We start from the raw sequence: 16,993 nt of genomic DNA, 5'->3' as shown, positions 1-16,993 counted from the left end.
ACACCAGTGGATTACAAAAAAAAAAGAAGAAAAAAAAATCAAAAGAGAGGCAGATACAGAAAGCGAGAGTGGGCAGAGGAAGCATGATGTGACTCAAAGTAAGAAATCCTCTTCACCACAAACTGAATTACGCGTAGGCTTTCCCATGACTGGGGGTTCACCGGCTGAGGCCCTGCAAAAAAATAAAATACAATCAGTAGCTGGGACCCAGGCTGCTGTGTTGCTGAGGCAGCCCTACATCAAAAGCCGTGTCCTCTTTCTTGTGTTTTAAAGTCAGATGAAAAAGCAGAATGTTTCCCACACGACAACCAAATGTTATGATATTTTTTTCCAGAGGGTTAGCATGTGTGCTTAAGGCTGAATCGCTGAATACTTAAGATAAAAAAAGAACAGGAAGTGAGAAACAGGAAGAATTAACAGCAAGGCAAGGCTTTGTGTTCTCAGATTTCTGTTTTGTGGGCTCTTTTTTGTCGTATTTGCCTGTGCGTGCATGTGTGTGCGTGTGTGTGAGCATGCCCAGGCTAAAGCTATGGTTTCCCGCCCTCACTCCAGCAGGCAAAGCGCCAAAGCCATCAGGCAGTCATACGCCTACCATCAGCTGAGGAGTTGCACAGCAGTCTCATTTCTAATTATACACCCAACAACAGAGAGAGAGGGAGACGGCGAGTGAGCCACAGAGTGAGGGAGAGGGAGAGCGTGGAACATGGAGAGGAAGGATGATTACAAATGGAAGAGAAGCTAAAAGTGCCACTCGGCAGCAAACACAGGGTGAGCAAGTTCAGGTGTGAGAGATTGAGAGAGAGGGAGGGAGAGGCATGAAATCAGTCTGAGAAAGGTTAAGGGCTGACTGACTGGCTGAGCAGAGTGGGAGTGTAAAATGTAAAAGCGAGTAGGAGGGAAGAGAGAGAGAGAGAGAGAGGAGAAGAGAAAAGAAGAGAGGAGAAAGAAGAGAGGAGTGTGTGTCTAATAGACAGTCTGTTGAGCTCGTCTGGATGCCTCTGTTCACTCTGCTCCGTTTGGCTTTTTTCCTCCCCCAGCCTGCGAGGACGACACAAGACAGACAGGTGTGTGTGTGTGCGTGAGTGCGTGTGTGTGTATGCGTGTGTGTTTGTGGAAAGTCGGCGCTCCTGTTGGACATGAACATGGATGGATATTCTCTGTGAAGATGGATGCACAGGGAGACACAAATGGATGAATGGAGAAACATGCAAGTAAGTGTATCATCCATAGATAATCTTTTTTTTTAAAGGAGATAGTTTTGTGCTCTGAATGCATGTCTGAGAAACCCTTTGCTGCAGCTGGTTACAGAGGTTAAACCTGATTATATTCAGTTTCACAGAAAGAAAGCATCAAGCAAACTAAGCACAATATTGCCACTACTGATATGCAAACAGTCCTGACCTGGGCGCAGATTATCTCGACCATAAAGGCACCAAACACACTAAATGCTGCTGTGTATACATTTCATTTCCATAGATTAGCGACCTGTAGTGATCACGATCGCCTCATATGGTCACTGAGCATGGAGAAACCGTCCTGAGCAGGCCTGTTGGACGCACGATCTGATTGTACCTGTGTAGGTCACTGTGAGTGAGTGGCCCACACCTCGATTCCATTTGAATTAATTTACATTCACACTGCAAGCGTTTAGCTGACAAATAGTTACCTATTTATGCGTCCTGATATAACGCCGGGTGCTCGCACAGGAATGTCGCTGTGTGGGTGTCGTCTGATACCACACGCACACACAGATACGCGCACACATAACAGAGAAGCAGCTTTATGTCAGAGACATGACTGTCAAGATGAGTGAAAGAAGTTCTTTCAGCGGCGGCGCTCAGCTTTGATGATGACATAATGAGATAAGCTTTGCATTGGCAGGCTGTAAAAGTCCTCTGCTGTCCTTTACCTCCCTGCATCACTTTATATATATGTATGAAAGAGCATGTCTGCAGCGTCTTGAAACTGGTGTGTGTCTGGCCACAGACTGCTTATATTTAGCCCACCTCAGTGAGCTGACTCACATCTGTGCATGCACGTAAGAAGGATGATAGGGTTTCTGTAGGTGCTGGAGGGGGTTCTCTTCATTATGAGAAAGATGCAAGCTTGGTCTGTGTGTTTAACATCCCTCTCACATTTAGTCACTTAACACACATATTTTCCTCACCATTGTTGACCGACCTTATTAACCTCAAAGTTTACTGTGTTACTGATAAAATCTAACCCCTGAGTTTACACCCACCACTAACATTTTGCTCTGCCTCGTCTCCACTACACTCATGCCTCCACCAAGCACAGTGTACAGCACTTTGTAACCATAGTAACTTTTTTCTTTTTTTCTTTTCTTTTTTTTTTTTTTTTTTACAAAGGAGCTGGTAGGTGTCCATCAAACTAAACCCTGTCAATATGGCAATTGGTGGTTGGAAAGCTGTAATTTGAAGCTGATGGCGGAGTTTTTGTTCAGATGTGGAGGGATATTCACAGGCACTGATCTCACCATGTTGTACTTTCACGGGAGGGGAGAGAGGGAAAGTTCTGTGAATTTTTCAGAGAGAGGGGAAATACCAGAGTAAGAGAGACTCTACATAAAGGGAAATGCAGTTATTTTCTCCAGCTTGACAACTTGTTTGTGGGGATGTGAAGTGCATTAGTAACTGTTTCTCCTGCTGTTCAGATTGTGGCGACCTTGGATCCGCGACAGTTGCCAAGAGACTAATGGAGCCCGTGTCACATGATCACAACGCCACCTGTAGTTCTTCGGGAGTGTCGGTGTGAGTGACGATCAGCTCGAGCCCATGAGCTTCACAACAAACTCGGCTCTGGTCCCGGGTAGGGACAGCCTCCCGCTCAAGAAGAGGGACCAAAGAGCCACACCGAACTCACCACAAAGCACACTGGCCCATTCCAGCCTGTGCCGAGACGGGTCAGTGCCCTGTACCAGCCCTGGATGCAGACACCCACACCTAACAGGTCCAAACCGCAGATTCTTTCTGCATTCAGGGAGCATCATGGCTGGGCAGAGTGGAGAGAGTTCAACCCCTTGCATCCTGGATGGGACTTTCCTCACCACTATCAGCACCAAAGCCACATATCTGGCACACCTGCACTCCACCCAGGCCATCCGTACTATCCTTCCAGATTCAACGCTGTCTCCCTGGAGGGTTTGCACAGAGCGAGTGGAGCGTACAGCTGGGTGAAGCACAAGACTTCAAGAGAGAAGAGTTTGAACGCAGAGAGGCAGACCTACAGCAGGCATAAAGGTCCTTACATGAGGAGAGGAGAGAGAAAAACTGAGTATTTTCCCAGGGTCGAAAAGGCAAGTACTTCACCTTTGAGCACAAGCCTACCTCACTCTCCCCGTGAGAACCCCAAACTTCAACCTGATTTGTCACACAGATCAACAAAGGCTGCCTCTATTTCTGGACATTCCTTCATACAAGTTTCCCCAAACAACTCCAAAAGCGCTGGCGGCTTCACAAAGGAGGACGCTTCAAGATCTCCCACGAGGCCCTCCTCTGAGCATGTTTCCTCCTCCACCGCCTCTCCTAACCGTTTCCCCTGGCTCCTCCCTCACTTTGTGGCCGGTTCTCTGATTGAGCTCAGGGACGGGCGGCTGAGGAGGGTAGAGCACCTGCAAACTGAAGATTTCCTGCTTGGCTCACTGGCCTGTCCAGACCTGCGCCTGAGCTGCTGCACGGTGCAGAGTATCTCCCCCTCAGCTTCCTCGTCCTCGATCTCCCGCCTCCTCATCATGCTTCACGACCAGCAGAGCCAGGTGAAAGAAATTCCCACTGTGATGTTAAGCACACATTATTGTTACTATTCTTTTTACATAGTACTCCCACCAAAAAGAGCATCTGGATCACATGGTTAGATGGTGTAAATTATTACACTTTAATAACATTTAATAACATTAATATATTTCTGGGTCATAGAGTAGAAATAATTGAATCTTCTGAAATTCTTACTGAGAAAATGCCTTTAGCTTTTATTGTCATATGTCAGAGAATAACACTGATGCCATTTTTTAGTTTACTACTGTGAAAAAAACACCCAGGCTAGATGGGTTTGGACTCTTATCACACGATACTTAAATGGAGATAAACACAAGCTTTACTTGGAGTTTTAGTGACGCATACATGAGCATAACAAAAACAGGCTGGTCTCAGGGACCAAGTGAACTTTCTCCACCTGTACTTTTGCTTTTCTATCCTCACCAACTCTTCCTTCTGTGCACCTAAACATACATTTCTGCTGCCACTCCTCTTCACCCTGACTTCTGCTCAGAAGCTCTAAACCATTATTTTATTTTTTTATGGTATTTATGATGCTTTTTAGCCACTATTCTCAGACCTAATGGTATTTACAATCCAGAACAGCTGGTATCCTTACACCAGACATACATTAGAGTACATTCCTGTGTTACCTGGTTACATACATCACTGTCTTCTTAAACACATAAAAAATAATAACTGAACTTTTAAATGGCAAATTCAAGTGCATGAATAGCTCAAATTAAAGGTGTATAGCATGTGCATCCTAAGCTTATCCTTCAGTGCCATGGCGCTCCATTATTGCCAAGAAAACTGTTAGCAACACCTTGAGCGCGCTGTGGGATTTGCAGTAAAATACTACAGACTGTGAAAAATACTAGCATAGAAAGCTTGTATTAATCTGAAGCTGAAAATAGTCAGGAGCATTTGCACTTCCTGTATCTGTATCTTCTGCAAAACACTGCAGTGGCTAGCTGTTTTGGGAAATAAAGCAGCTTTTTTATAAGATGGAGCTGTATGTCTGTTGCTATTTTTGTGGCCGCCTTCAGTAGTAATTTTAAGGCCAAAGGAGAGTGCTGCAAACAGGGAAATGATCTGAGTTTGTTGGCAGTTAAGAAAAGAAGATATCCAGTAAGATGTGCCTCATGCCTGAAAGCCATTTTTTCTGGAGGCTCTGCAATGTTTAGCACAAGATGAAGAAAAATCTATAATTGGGTAGATTAAAAGGTGTGTACTTACCTGCAGAAAATTTGAATCAGTATATACCGGATGGTGTAACAAGTGAATTTTTGTATGCATTGATAATGTGCATAAAAACCTGAAATCCATAGGTAATGTTAATTCTATCTCCTTGCTGTTACATTAAGCATGAATAGAGCCACCATAATGGAACAACACCACCCTCTAGTGAGCAAACGTCTAAGCCGTGCTTGTCTCACAGCTTCCTCTGTATGCATCTGTCTGCCTCCTGCAGGAGCTGGTGGATGTGTATGTGGAGTACCCGTTCTTCGTGCGTGGGCGCGGCTGGTCTTCCTGCAGCCCTCAGAAGACTGCCCGCCTCTGCGGCCTGCAGTGCCACCAGCTCAGCGTAGGGGATGTCTGCCTGGCTCTCACACCTGTATTAGCTCCCCAGGCTCCACAGCCAGCCACACCGGAGCCAAAAACCTCACCCGGGAAGTTAGAAGAGGAAGGGTGTGAGTCCCTAAAAGCACCACATCCACAATCTGGCCCGAGCACACCGCTTCACACAAGGCCAGGGGAGCAAGCACTGGAGCAGAAGAGGGGCACAGAGGCGGTCCGCAGGAGGCACTTCTCAGCCCCTGAGCTGAGAGGTCCAGGAACTAATTGCATGTAGTGAACAGTGGCTGTTTCATTAGCAGGGAGCTAGCTGGTTGCTTTTCAGCTCTTTTCTAATCAGCCTGTATTTACTGTCATTCTACCTCCTGAATCCTATTTCTGTGCTTGACTGTTGGTATGATGATTGTATCTAAGGAGGAACCGCTTAAAGAGGAAAGATTAACTCTCAGGATCCCCCGGAGGTGTGAGAACACATGCTGTATTTGTCAAGGTTAGTCAGGGATCACACGCTGACAACATGAATCGTGTCAGAGCTCGACATTGCATCTGCTGTGAGCCTACACAAAGTCTGCAGCAGCACGTAATTCAGATCTTATACGCAAGAACTCAGGCTATGTAAGACCTTTTCTTTTTCTTTTTGAAATGTAGAACCAAAGTGTAAAATTTGTGTTGCCACATAAAACCGCTTCAGTGACAGTGCGTTTGAGGGAAACCCTGTTAGTTCAAAGGATAGCGTGTTTGAGTTTTTGGCTCTGATGTAAGTGTTCATATTATTATTCCTAGCAGTTCTGACTAAATCAGCCCACGTTCCTTGAAAAGCACATAAAAATACTTCCTCAGGTCTTTCGCTGCTCATGATAGTTTCTCTCTTTTCCTGCCTGGTATTATATAAGAGTTCTTTGTGATCACAAAAGGAAACTTTGCTCCGAATTGGAAACTGGATACTTTAACCAATTTGACAATTTCAGATTTACAACAAACGTGATTTTTTTCGCTACATGAGAAGGATTTCATTTTACGCTTCTACCTCTATTTCTTCGATAACAGGTCTAACCTGTGCTTTTAAAAGCGTGGGCTGTGATGTGTGAGTGTAATATAGAGGCACAAAGCTTCTCAGTGATGTCGGTATAAATGCCTTTTTTTTATGCCTGGATATATTGTATTGTGTATATGCTGTGCTTTGTTTTTTGTACTGATGCTCCTTTTTGAATGTGTCCCACTGTTAAGAGTGGACATGAAAAAGACTGGAAAGTGTGCGTATACACAGCTCACCTAACAGTTCATTTTAAGTGAATAGGATGATCTTTAAATGTAGAGTTAATAATAATAATGCCAGAGTTAATGGACACAAGGTGCTGTAGGTGAAGGTGAAGCAAAGCTGAAGAAATAAATATTCCATGTGTCAACCGTGCAGCCCATTCAGTACTTACAGAGGAGGCGTTTACAAACCAAACATGCTGATAAGGTAAAAAAATAAAAAATAAAATCTTGGTTAGAGTTTCAAATAATTAACTTTCTTAATGCGACAAAATACAGTCCAGCTGCAGCTCTGCTCTGACACCAGACAAAGTGTGGATGGAGCGGATGGAGGAGTGATGTTGGATTTGGTAGCGGGTCGTGTGGATTGAACAGGTTGGCAGGTAGAGCCTTCATTGACCAGCCTTGTTCCAGGTCAGCCCACTGATGCTCAACCAGACTGGGATCTAGGGAATCTGCTGTGATGCTTAAGCTTTTTCCTGAGTGATTTGTCCTGCTGGGTGAGGCCTGCAACAATGTTCAGGTGGGTGGTACGTTCACATGATTTCATTATGAAAACACGGTCAAATGTTATTTACTTCACCTGCGAGTGGGTTTAATATTTTGGCAAATCTCTGAACAACTGCAATGTTTATGAATCTATCCCACTGGCATTAACTCACTGCCCTGCTGAACTCCAGACTTCATTTCTCTTATCTAAACACAGGTTCATCCAAAAACAATGGTGAGAGGCTTCAAGGGGAAGATTTATAGTTTTATGAGCTGTAAAGTCTGATTTAATTAAATTAACACAAAGACAAAACTCTTTATTCTTATTTCAAAAAGAATTCAAATAGAGATATTTGTTGCATGTATGATAGCACACACCACTACCAGTACTTTTTACAGGTTCCTTCTCAGCTTATGAAACTTCTGCACACTGCTCGAAGTCCTTTCGGTGCAGTCTCTCTAGTTTCACACAAAAGTATATAAAAAAATAAAATCCGTTACAAAGGGAAAAAAAAAATCCATAAAATCCCTTTCTGTAACCAGTAGCTCTATTTGGGCTGTGGTAGTGGTTAAAGCTGGCTCAGCTGCTGGTCATATAAAAAATAAAAAAAACAGACCCCCAGAATAAAGCTCTGCGGCGAAAGCTCTCCGGTGACCAGTCAGTTAATCATCGCTTCGATTCCGCCTTTCTTCAGCATCTCTCTGGATTTGTACGCGTCACAGAGGGGAATATGAGTAGTCAGTGACAGCCACAAGCTCTGACCACCATGTTGCGGTACTTCTTGAGGATGACATTGGAGCTTTCATCAAAATAGAGCACAGAGATGCCGTGGAGCTGTGTGGGGGCACAGCAGGCTTTGGGCACCGTCTCTGGGTTGATAAAGTGCACCTGTGGCACAGAAGAAATACAAAATATATCCTCAGGGAGAGCAGAGGCTACAGAGGAAATGCCTTTAATCAGGGATCGTTTGAGGCTTACCAGAGTTTGCACAATAGCGTGATTGGTGGCATTCATGTAGGAGTTCAGAGGAAAAGCACATTCTCCCTCACAGTAATATGCTGCGTAGCCCTCTGGTGCTATGATCCAGTCCTGGTCAGAGATTTTTTTTTTAAAGTGTTTGTTAATTGTCACTTTTGAAGAAATAAGTTTTTAAAAAAAAATGTTGATAAACTTTAGTTTTATACCTGCCATCCCAAATCCTTGAAGCTGACGTACAGCTCGTGCTTTTTACATCCTTCTTTAGAGATGCCGATATTGGCTGAAAAGAAAAAGCAAATATTAGTTGACACAACAGGTTCTTAAAGCTCCTGAAATGACTCTGTTCATAAGTGACATTTTAACTCTTTAGACGCCTACGAGGAGTAACCCTTGTGTTCCTCTTTTGAACTAAGTGGTTTCTGTTATATTTCCGGCCTGTTTTCAGAACAAAATGACTGAGTGTGTATCAGATGTTAGTCAGAGTGAGCTCTGCCTATACAGCTTATTACTGCTACCCCTGGAAAAATGTCAAATCACGTCTTTATTGACACTGAGGTGTCAAAACTCATCATTAAGGGTACAAGGGAGGTCGTCTTCATCTGGGAAAAGAGGGTTTAGGGGTTCAGTAACCTGTTGCAGCTTCCACTTCCCTCAGTGCATCTTGAACAGTCCTTTGGGGTTTAGAGCGGCTTGACTGGCGCCCCTTTTGGCCATTGGCTGAACGAACGCTGCGGAGTCGCACCTCATTGGTTTTGAAGAAGACAACCAGGAATGGCTGCTTGTCCTGAGGCCCACCGCCCACTACCACTCCAGCTAACTGGGGGTTTCTCTTCTGACCTGCAGATGGAGACAGAGAACAAACCCAAGAGGCAACCAAGCCATAATTACATAAAAGGATCAATTATTTATTGATTAATTTTTTTTAATATTACTACCATGGATCACATTCAATTTTTCAGTGTTGTAAAATCTATTTTGGATAATCACTGACCATGACTGTCCTCAAGGACCAAGTGCAGGCCAAGATTATGCTCAGGGTTGACCAGCCACAGGTTACTTGTGGTGGTCAGGTCAAAGACCAACCATCCCTCTTCTGAAGCCAGAACTTCTCGCCGGTCCAGCAGGAACAGCTCCAAGTCACTGAGGACAGAATGAAATGTAAACACACTCGAGGGATTTCAGTGCAGAAAAGCTCCGAGTGCAAAGTAAAACCATTCCACCGCGGACTCAGTCGATCGGCTTTTCCACAGAACACAAATTAAAATGCAGTGTCGATGAAACCCCACCATGATAGGTTACCTCGCTCTTGTTTTTCACTGCAAATGGATTTCATTCCACTGTGAAATTTATGGAAACCGTGGACGTTCTTGAAAATACAAACACATCTAAAGGAATGTGGTATGCTTGGGAAAATGTTTGGCTTTCAGTATTTAATACACCACAAATGTCAAAAGCATATGTGAGATCCTGTACTACTTAGAGTGCAGAAGTATAGGACCACTTATGGGTTTTTTTTAGCTCACTATACCAATACAGTGGAGCTGAAGTTCACCAGTTGCAGTGAAGTTAAAGTGCTAAGCTTCAGCAATGTGTTTGAGGGTAAACCCACGATGGAGAAGGATCAGAGAAACTGTACCAGTCAATGGTTAGAGACTTGAGTTTAATCTAAGTGGAAACATTTCATTTGCTGAAGTTCAAGCTAAAGGGAAAAATTCAACAAGCGAGAAAATATTGCAGCAGTACGTGTGTGTGTGTGTGTGTGTGTGTGTGTGTGTGTGTGTGTGTGTGTGTGTGTGTGTGTGTGTGTGTGTGTGTGTGTGTGTGTGTGTGTGTGTGTGTGTGTGTGGTTTTATCACTCCCTTAACAGCACAGCGTTTTATATGATGCTGACATTTTCAGGAAATAAATGCAAAGTGGAAGCGAATGAAACCATTCTAATTTAAAATGTAAAAGTCTAAGTATCACCTCAGTTAAATTCCCTGACAGCTACCCCTCTAAATCATCCAGTCCTCCCACTTTGAATGTTATCAAAGCAGCACTTTAACGCTGATGTGTGTCCGCTTAGGGGCAGATCTCAACAGAGGATTGCTTTGTTTATAGTCCGAGTTTCAGACGTCTGTCTTTTGTCCTGCTTGCTGCCTGCTCGTCTGTGTGAAGTGGCTTTTGTGTGTCTGAATGACAATGGTGCTGCCGGCAGCCCCACTGTCACAGATAAAACACTTTAATCTACACCTACTGGCTGGCACATGACCCCTTTTTATCCAAACCCATGATTTTAAATCATTGCTGACCGGCTTTAATTCAGCTGATGCAATAGGACCAGTCAAATACACCTACGGAGTGGTGCTGTGTGGTATCAGCCATTTTACAAGCTTCTGACCAAATATAAAAACCTAGAACGAGTTTCTTTGTAAATCCTGTCGTAATCATTTTTCTAATGTCTGGTCCTCTGCAGATGCATGTTTGTCATGTCTCTACACTTTTTCTTTATAAAAGCTGTATTTGTTATGAATCTTCAGTCAAGAAACAAAAAGTAGGTGTTGTTTGTGTTTCAGTTTGGACTGAAACAGAAACCAGGAGGGTTTTTCCCCTTTATTAAATCTTAAATTGTGTCAGCAGAATTTTTAAAAGTTCATCATAAGGGTCTTAAAATTTGTGGATTTCCAGAGTTCCAAAAGTCTGATTTTTTTTAAATCACGAAACCAAAGCTTGGTTGTTACTGTAAAGTTTTGAGTTCTCAAAGCCAAAAACATAATGACCTTAAAAAGATCCACTGAGGCCTCAGACAGTGAGAAAGCCTGATGTACATGTAAATAAAGTTTTTTTAAAAAAGATGACCAACTCTAGGAATTGCAGCAAGTTAATAAAATTTAATACAATACACAGGGTAAAGTATGCAGTTACATCAATGTATCAGAGGAAATCTTAATGTTGTAGTGAGTTTTAGTTTTTATCCACATGTGAAAAGCTGATTCTGGGGAATTTTATGTCATTTTTGATTGGGAAAAAAAATATCCAGATGATTAAGTTATCGAAATAAAAATGGTGAAACTGCTAATTTATTGATCAAATTATTATTTCAGGTCTAGATCGCTGGTTAGTTTCAAGACATCTGTGTTAATAATGTAACAGTGCCAGCTGCCACCATATATGAGGGTCAGTAGGAATCCTGCAAGAAGTTTTTGTGCTGGATTTCTAGAGAGTCCCAACACAAAACAAAACAGACTTTTCCCTAAGGTTAGAGGGAAGTTGGTGTGTAAATTCACCTGCGGCTTTCAACAAGGAAAATAAACAGAAAGTTAAAATCATATCAGACACTGGCAGAGAAAACCCGGAGGTATGATGGAGAGAGAGCTGTGTAATAGAAAAACTGACGTGTTGAGGGTTTGGTGTTATTTTGTAGCTTCAGCTGTGTGATATAAACACCGGTCTCCTGGGAGCTGATTTTCTCAGACAGCGTGAGAGTAAACCACTCTGAGACAGCCACTGTATTTCCGTAATTGACACTAATTTCTGTGTCAACAGTGGCAGTACTGACACGAACATCAGCACAAATAAGCACTGGAGAAACGAAGCCCAACAACCTATTTTCTAAGAAAAACAAGTGTTTAGCCTGATGAAATTCAGCAAGAGGACTCAAACCATGGAGTCGAGCTGAATGATCTAAGAAATCATGAATTCAAAAAAGAAGAAGAAAAAAAGGGGGGGGGGTTACATTAATAAAAAGGATTAATCTCAATCTGAAGTCAGCACATGCACACACAAAATGACATTAGCAGACATATTAGGGAATCATTAAAGTCAGTAATGTTCATCCCTAGCAGCTGATATGTACAAGATATCACGGCGATGATAACAAAGAAGAAAAATAAGGGGCAGATTTTTTTGACATCTGCTGCAAGGACAGGGTTGACATATATGATAATATCAATTAAAAACAGAGAAAGGAGCAAATAAGAAACTCTCTTTACCTGTTTGGAGGATCCTGCAGCACCTGGTAGAGACTCACTCTGAATGTTTTGTTCTCACTGTGCTCCTGGATGAGATCTTTGTAAATCCTGAACTCTGCTGTTGTGATGGCCTCTCCCTCTGGAATACGTGAAAGGTCAAAGCGAAACTCTGTAGCATGGCGCTGGAGGAGAAGATCCTGATCCTGATCAACTACAAGACGACGACAGACAGACAAACCTGAAGAGCAGGTGGTGGCTTTGATGCGCTTTAAAAAGGATTATCCCCCTATAGACCATCTGGTTACAACATCGCTATAATAAACGGTTTATTGTTTTCTCCCAGAGGCACGCACACACACACTAGGTGAAAAAAACCCTTTTGACCTTCAAAAAGAAAGTTTGCACAGACACTGAAAAGGCACTAAGGCAAACCGCTTAGTGCAATCAGATGGTAAAGCAACTGTGGTCTCTCAAAACATTCAGTCAGCTCTCTGATGTGTGTTGCTCTGCCCGCAGCTCGGAAGCACTCGGGTTGAAATAGGAAAAATCCTGCTGCCATGAGTAAAATGACTGATCTAAACATCACTTTAGCCAAGTTTGCCATACAGGCCAATGTGAAGGAATGGAAGAAAAAAAAAAATACTCATGGCTCAGTTTGGCTCCCTGTTTAAATTGCACACATGTGCTGACCACAAGAAAAGGCCAGTTAAGGCGCAGCCCGGAAAACCACAGCAGCTAGTGTACTTTTACAAACACGCTCACATGAAGCATAGAGAGGCACACAAATTCACATGTGCCATTATACCCGGTGTCTGTGCCCATTACAGCCCCCTGATCGTTTTGCAATACGTCGCCATCCGTTGAGTTCAGTCTGACTGTAGGAGAAAGTGGAGCAGCAGTAGCTGGTGACACTGTGAGGTTTCCGCCCAGTCCTGAGCCGGCTGAAGCTCTCCAACACTCAGAGTTTCCAGGAAAAAAAAAAAGGAACGGTGGTCAGAAAGACCCCGAAGCTTCCTGGAGCTTGCCAGTGTCATGTTTTTACAGCATTAGTCAACATGCTTGTCCTTGGAAACAGCAGAGCAGCAGAGGACTGCTGAAGGTGTGCAGCAGAGGGGAGCAGCGATTAGCCATGTTAAACACATCCTGCTCACTGGTACACACTACATCATCAGCAATGACATCATCCTGTACTCTAACTGATGGAGCACACTATCGTTTTAAAAAACATCCATCCTTACAGGATCTTGATTGCTAGAAACTTTTTTTTTTTTTTTCATGGCACTGCAGAGCTCTCTCACACATGCTTTGACTCACAGACGTCTACAAACACTTAGCGCAGAAACACACGCACAAGCCGCTCATCGTTAAGAGCAGTGCATTCTGAACCCTGCTAGTCATTTGTTTGACCGCAATTAAATGCTGGAAGGGAGAGAGGGGTGATTTTATGAAAGCAATAATTGCTTGTAAGGACTTGGTGTGTTTACGTTAGGGACCATTAGCTGCCGAGATCAGACCTCAGATATGCAAACTTCCCTCTGGGAGGCATTTCAACACTTTGGATTACCCCTAAAGCTAAAGGGCCACATAGCTGCAGAGCCACTATTAACCTATTGCAATTTTTGTAGTAAGTGTCTTCTTCACAGCATGGGAGTTTAAAGATGGATCACAAATCTGCACTAAAATAAACCAGGATGTACAAGTTAGTCTATTAATTTCAGAAACATTTTATCTTTAGTTTAAATAAAAGGTGATGACAAATAAAGCACTTAATTTCCTTCGAGATCCATGAATCCATGAACTTTAGGTTTAACAACCCTGAAAGAGAACTATCAAAGACAAAGAAAAGAAAGCCTTTTCATAAATCTGATTTAACACATAAAAGAGAAGCCACACACACAAGGCAGTAATACATTTCAGAGTGGAAAAAAAAAATTATCTTAATGGAATTTTTTTTGTTCAATCGGCTTGGCAGGACAAGCACATGTCTTCCTGCTTGTTCTCGAAAAAACACAATAATCCATCTGTTCTTCAGTCGTTCCTCCCGCTACAAGAGTTTCTTGCATCTTATCTAAACACGGTGACATTTCTGTGCAATAAAGCCTGTTCTCATGCTCTGCAGGTGTGCTTTGGTCAATGCAAAAAAGAAAGAAAAAAGAGAAAGCATATTGGATGAGTGTGTACACATGTCAGGGGAAAGACTGCAGAAGTGGTAAACAAGGAGCCGAGATGAGGAGCAGAGAAATGCAGAACAGTATAAAGACAGTGAAAATGTGCAGAGCATGATAGCTGCCTTTTATAGTGACAGTAAGCATGTTTATATGCTGCACCTGTGAATCGCATTATAAATCTTTACCCATCTCTCTAACACGACTCACATCACTTACAGACACTGATTAGATGGGCCGGATTTATGTAAAAGGATAAAATGAGTTGCAGCAGCTCTCCGTCATATTGGAAGCTGTGGTCTTTGGAAGGGAAATACCGTAATCCAGTTCACTCTTGAAGCAATCATCGAGAGACCACCAAGATAGAGTCGCTTTAGCACGATGTGGGAGCCTGCACAAGAGGCTGCGGTGAGCCTGACAGCGAAATAATACACACTCATTGTTTCTTCCCCCCTTCTCACTGCTCTTTAAAATCAAAGTTCTCAAATGTGAAACCACACAAATCTGCTGTTGGTTTTCAGAAACAGCATTTCCAGATCTCATTAGCTGAAGACTGTCAGTTAAAAGTTCAGGACTGGGGACATAAAATGTTATGTTTGAGATTTTCTTGTGGTCTCCAAATGTTTTGTATTAACTACATCTTTATGTGCTCGTTGCAAAAGAAATAACTCTAATAAGCCCTGTTATATAAAGCTTCAGTTCGATGCCACTGACAACCAATCAGAAAGGGAGGTTAATGATTTCTTGGAGACATATTTCAGGTGACCAAATCCCACTCTCTGCACATTGACCTAAATAACACGGTGCAAGCCCAGAGATCAGACCTGGTTTGGGATGTAGCCACACACTCAAACAGCATGTGGTCTGCTGATTTCCCATAGTAATATTGGAGCTGCCACACGATCTCCATGGAAAACAAAGCAGGATTTGCCTTTTATAAATTCAATAATGTCTGAATAAACCCAAGCTCCCACTGCCCTTCAAGCAAGCACGGAAGAACGCACGCACAGGCACCTGGAAGATTACTAAAGCAATAACCATGCTTAGATGCAGTTTATATCTCGATCTTCATCGACTCATCTCTCACTCCCTTGAACTTGAGAAATGCCTGTTCAATTTCTAGTCATGCGAAACTAAGCAATGCTAAAGCCTCTCCCTGAGAGCTTTGAAGGGGTTCTGGGGAAACCAGATACATACATGTTGTCATAACATTTACAGCTTGGAATGCATAACGCTTGATTTCAAGTAAAGCAAGTCACCAAAAGTAAGAGTCAGAAACAACAGATTATAAAGAAAAAAGAGAGACAGACAGACACATTTAATGCTGTCTGTTGTATTGCAGCTGCGGGAAATGAACTAAAAAAAGAGAAAGTGCTCATTCTAAAACTGAATTCTGAGATGACTAAATCAAACCATGCACATAAACAAGGTTGGTTAGGTAACTTAGTCATTTGGATATGATGGAGTTTCAGATGTGGATGAACGACGTGGACTTGGTGCAAAAAGTGATATAATCTTAGGGTTCTTAAATATATATCTAAGCATGGAGGCGTTAGAGAAAAGAGGTTAAATCAAATGATATAACGCTAACAACCAAGTGAACACACTTCCTGACTTCAAAAGTCATACATGCTCTACTCACTGAGGTTGACAAAGCTCATCACCGTGTCTGCTTCTTCTAGGAATCGGCTGTCCTGTGGGGTCACCAGTGGGGAGGTCTGCGTTGGTAAAACTGTCTCGTAGTTTGAATACCTGTACTGTTCTGGGTCTATACTAATAGTGTTATAGAGGTCCAGCATGAACATTGGGGCGGCATTGCGTTTGGTGTGCACGTGCGGACGCGGACGCTGCGGCAGCCCCAGGATGGAGAGGATCTCCCGCTGCATCTCTCTGCGCTCCTGGCCCCTCAGTCGCCGCTGGATAAAGCTGGAGCGCACTTCATTGTCCACGGAGAAGTTGGAGAAAGCGACCCGCGTGGCCAGCACTAAGTAACTCCACGACAGGAGGAACGTTATCTTTGCCAAGGCGCTTGTCAACATTATTTTAGCTCAGTTTTTACGTGCGCTTCGAATTAGTCGAAAGATAAAACTGGATATGTTGTTTCTTCATAAAGGTATCTCCTGCGTGCGGGTAACGCCAAACACACTGCCACCTATCTATATCGAATATCATTCATTGACGATCTGCCGTTGCGCGTGGTCTTCGGTGTACCACAGCTGTGCGCTCTTCTTAATGGCAACTTGGGGATGGATCTTACTGAGGTCGGTGTGTCAGGGGAGGGGCAGGAGCAGTTCAGAATAAGAAAACGGGGGTGAGGGGCTGCAGTGTTCTACAGTGAAGATCTCTGTGCTAATCACACGGATGGGTGTGGGGTACCTGCAGAGGGTCCTATGTTTATGAATGCAGGGGCCAATCAGAGCATTGCATTGGTGGTAATCTCTTGTTGTACCTGACAGCCAGTCTTTGTGACCTCTTTCTGTGGTCATATTTTTAGTACTTCAATGCCATGTCATGCTCACTAATGTGCAAACTAAACTACTTTACACGTTTGCACTTTTGCACATTAGCGATCCGTACCACGAAGCAAGTGCAGCAGTCACCGGCTCCGTTGTACTTATATGACTTAACTAAACCTAACAACCGTAATCACGATAAGGGCGGTAGTTATCAGCTAGTCAGCCCAGGTGTTCCGCATCCACCGCGTTTACATAAAGAGCGGTTTGGCGTCAGATGACTAATCACAAACAAAGAGAGATCTAGAACTGCATATTTAACACAAGGAGCAAAACTGTGACGTTAGAC

At 43.2% G+C, this 16,993-nt stretch overlaps 2 protein-coding genes across 2 annotated transcripts; one reads left to right on the top strand and one right to left on the bottom strand.

Moving 5' to 3' along the window:
- Window positions 1-726: 726 nt before the first annotated feature.
- On the top strand, window positions 727-6,841 carry LOC102077117 (uncharacterized). The gene is made up of 3 exons (XM_019358665.2): window positions 727-768; window positions 2,834-3,775; window positions 5,248-6,841. Exons 1-3 carry the CDS (start codon window positions 727-729, stop codon window positions 5,626-5,628), a joined length of 1,365 nt encoding a protein of 454 aa, XP_019214210.2. The 3' UTR covers window positions 5,629-6,841.
- A 542-nt stretch (window positions 6,842-7,383) lies between these two features.
- On the bottom strand, window positions 7,384-16,559 carry LOC100701625 (bone morphogenetic protein 7). Its single transcript, XM_003442655.5, has 7 exons — window positions 15,834-16,559; window positions 12,048-12,237; window positions 9,068-9,216; window positions 8,707-8,913; window positions 8,283-8,356; window positions 8,077-8,187; window positions 7,384-7,986 (listed from the first exon to the last, which is right to left on the bottom strand). The coding sequence occupies exons 1-7, from the start codon at window positions 16,228-16,230 to the stop codon at window positions 7,837-7,839; spliced, it is 1,278 nt and encodes a 425-aa protein (XP_003442703.1). The 5' UTR covers window positions 16,231-16,559; the 3' UTR covers window positions 7,384-7,836.
- Window positions 16,560-16,993: the final 434 nt, after the last annotated feature.

This window comes from Oreochromis niloticus, linkage group LG5 (genome assembly GCF_001858045.2).
Source record: "Oreochromis niloticus isolate F11D_XX linkage group LG5, O_niloticus_UMD_NMBU, whole genome shotgun sequence".
Taxonomy (NCBI): Eukaryota; Metazoa; Chordata; class Actinopteri; order Cichliformes; family Cichlidae; genus Oreochromis; species Oreochromis niloticus.
Note: the sequence above shows the minus strand (reverse complement) of the source record. Positions and strands in the feature narration are given on the sequence as shown.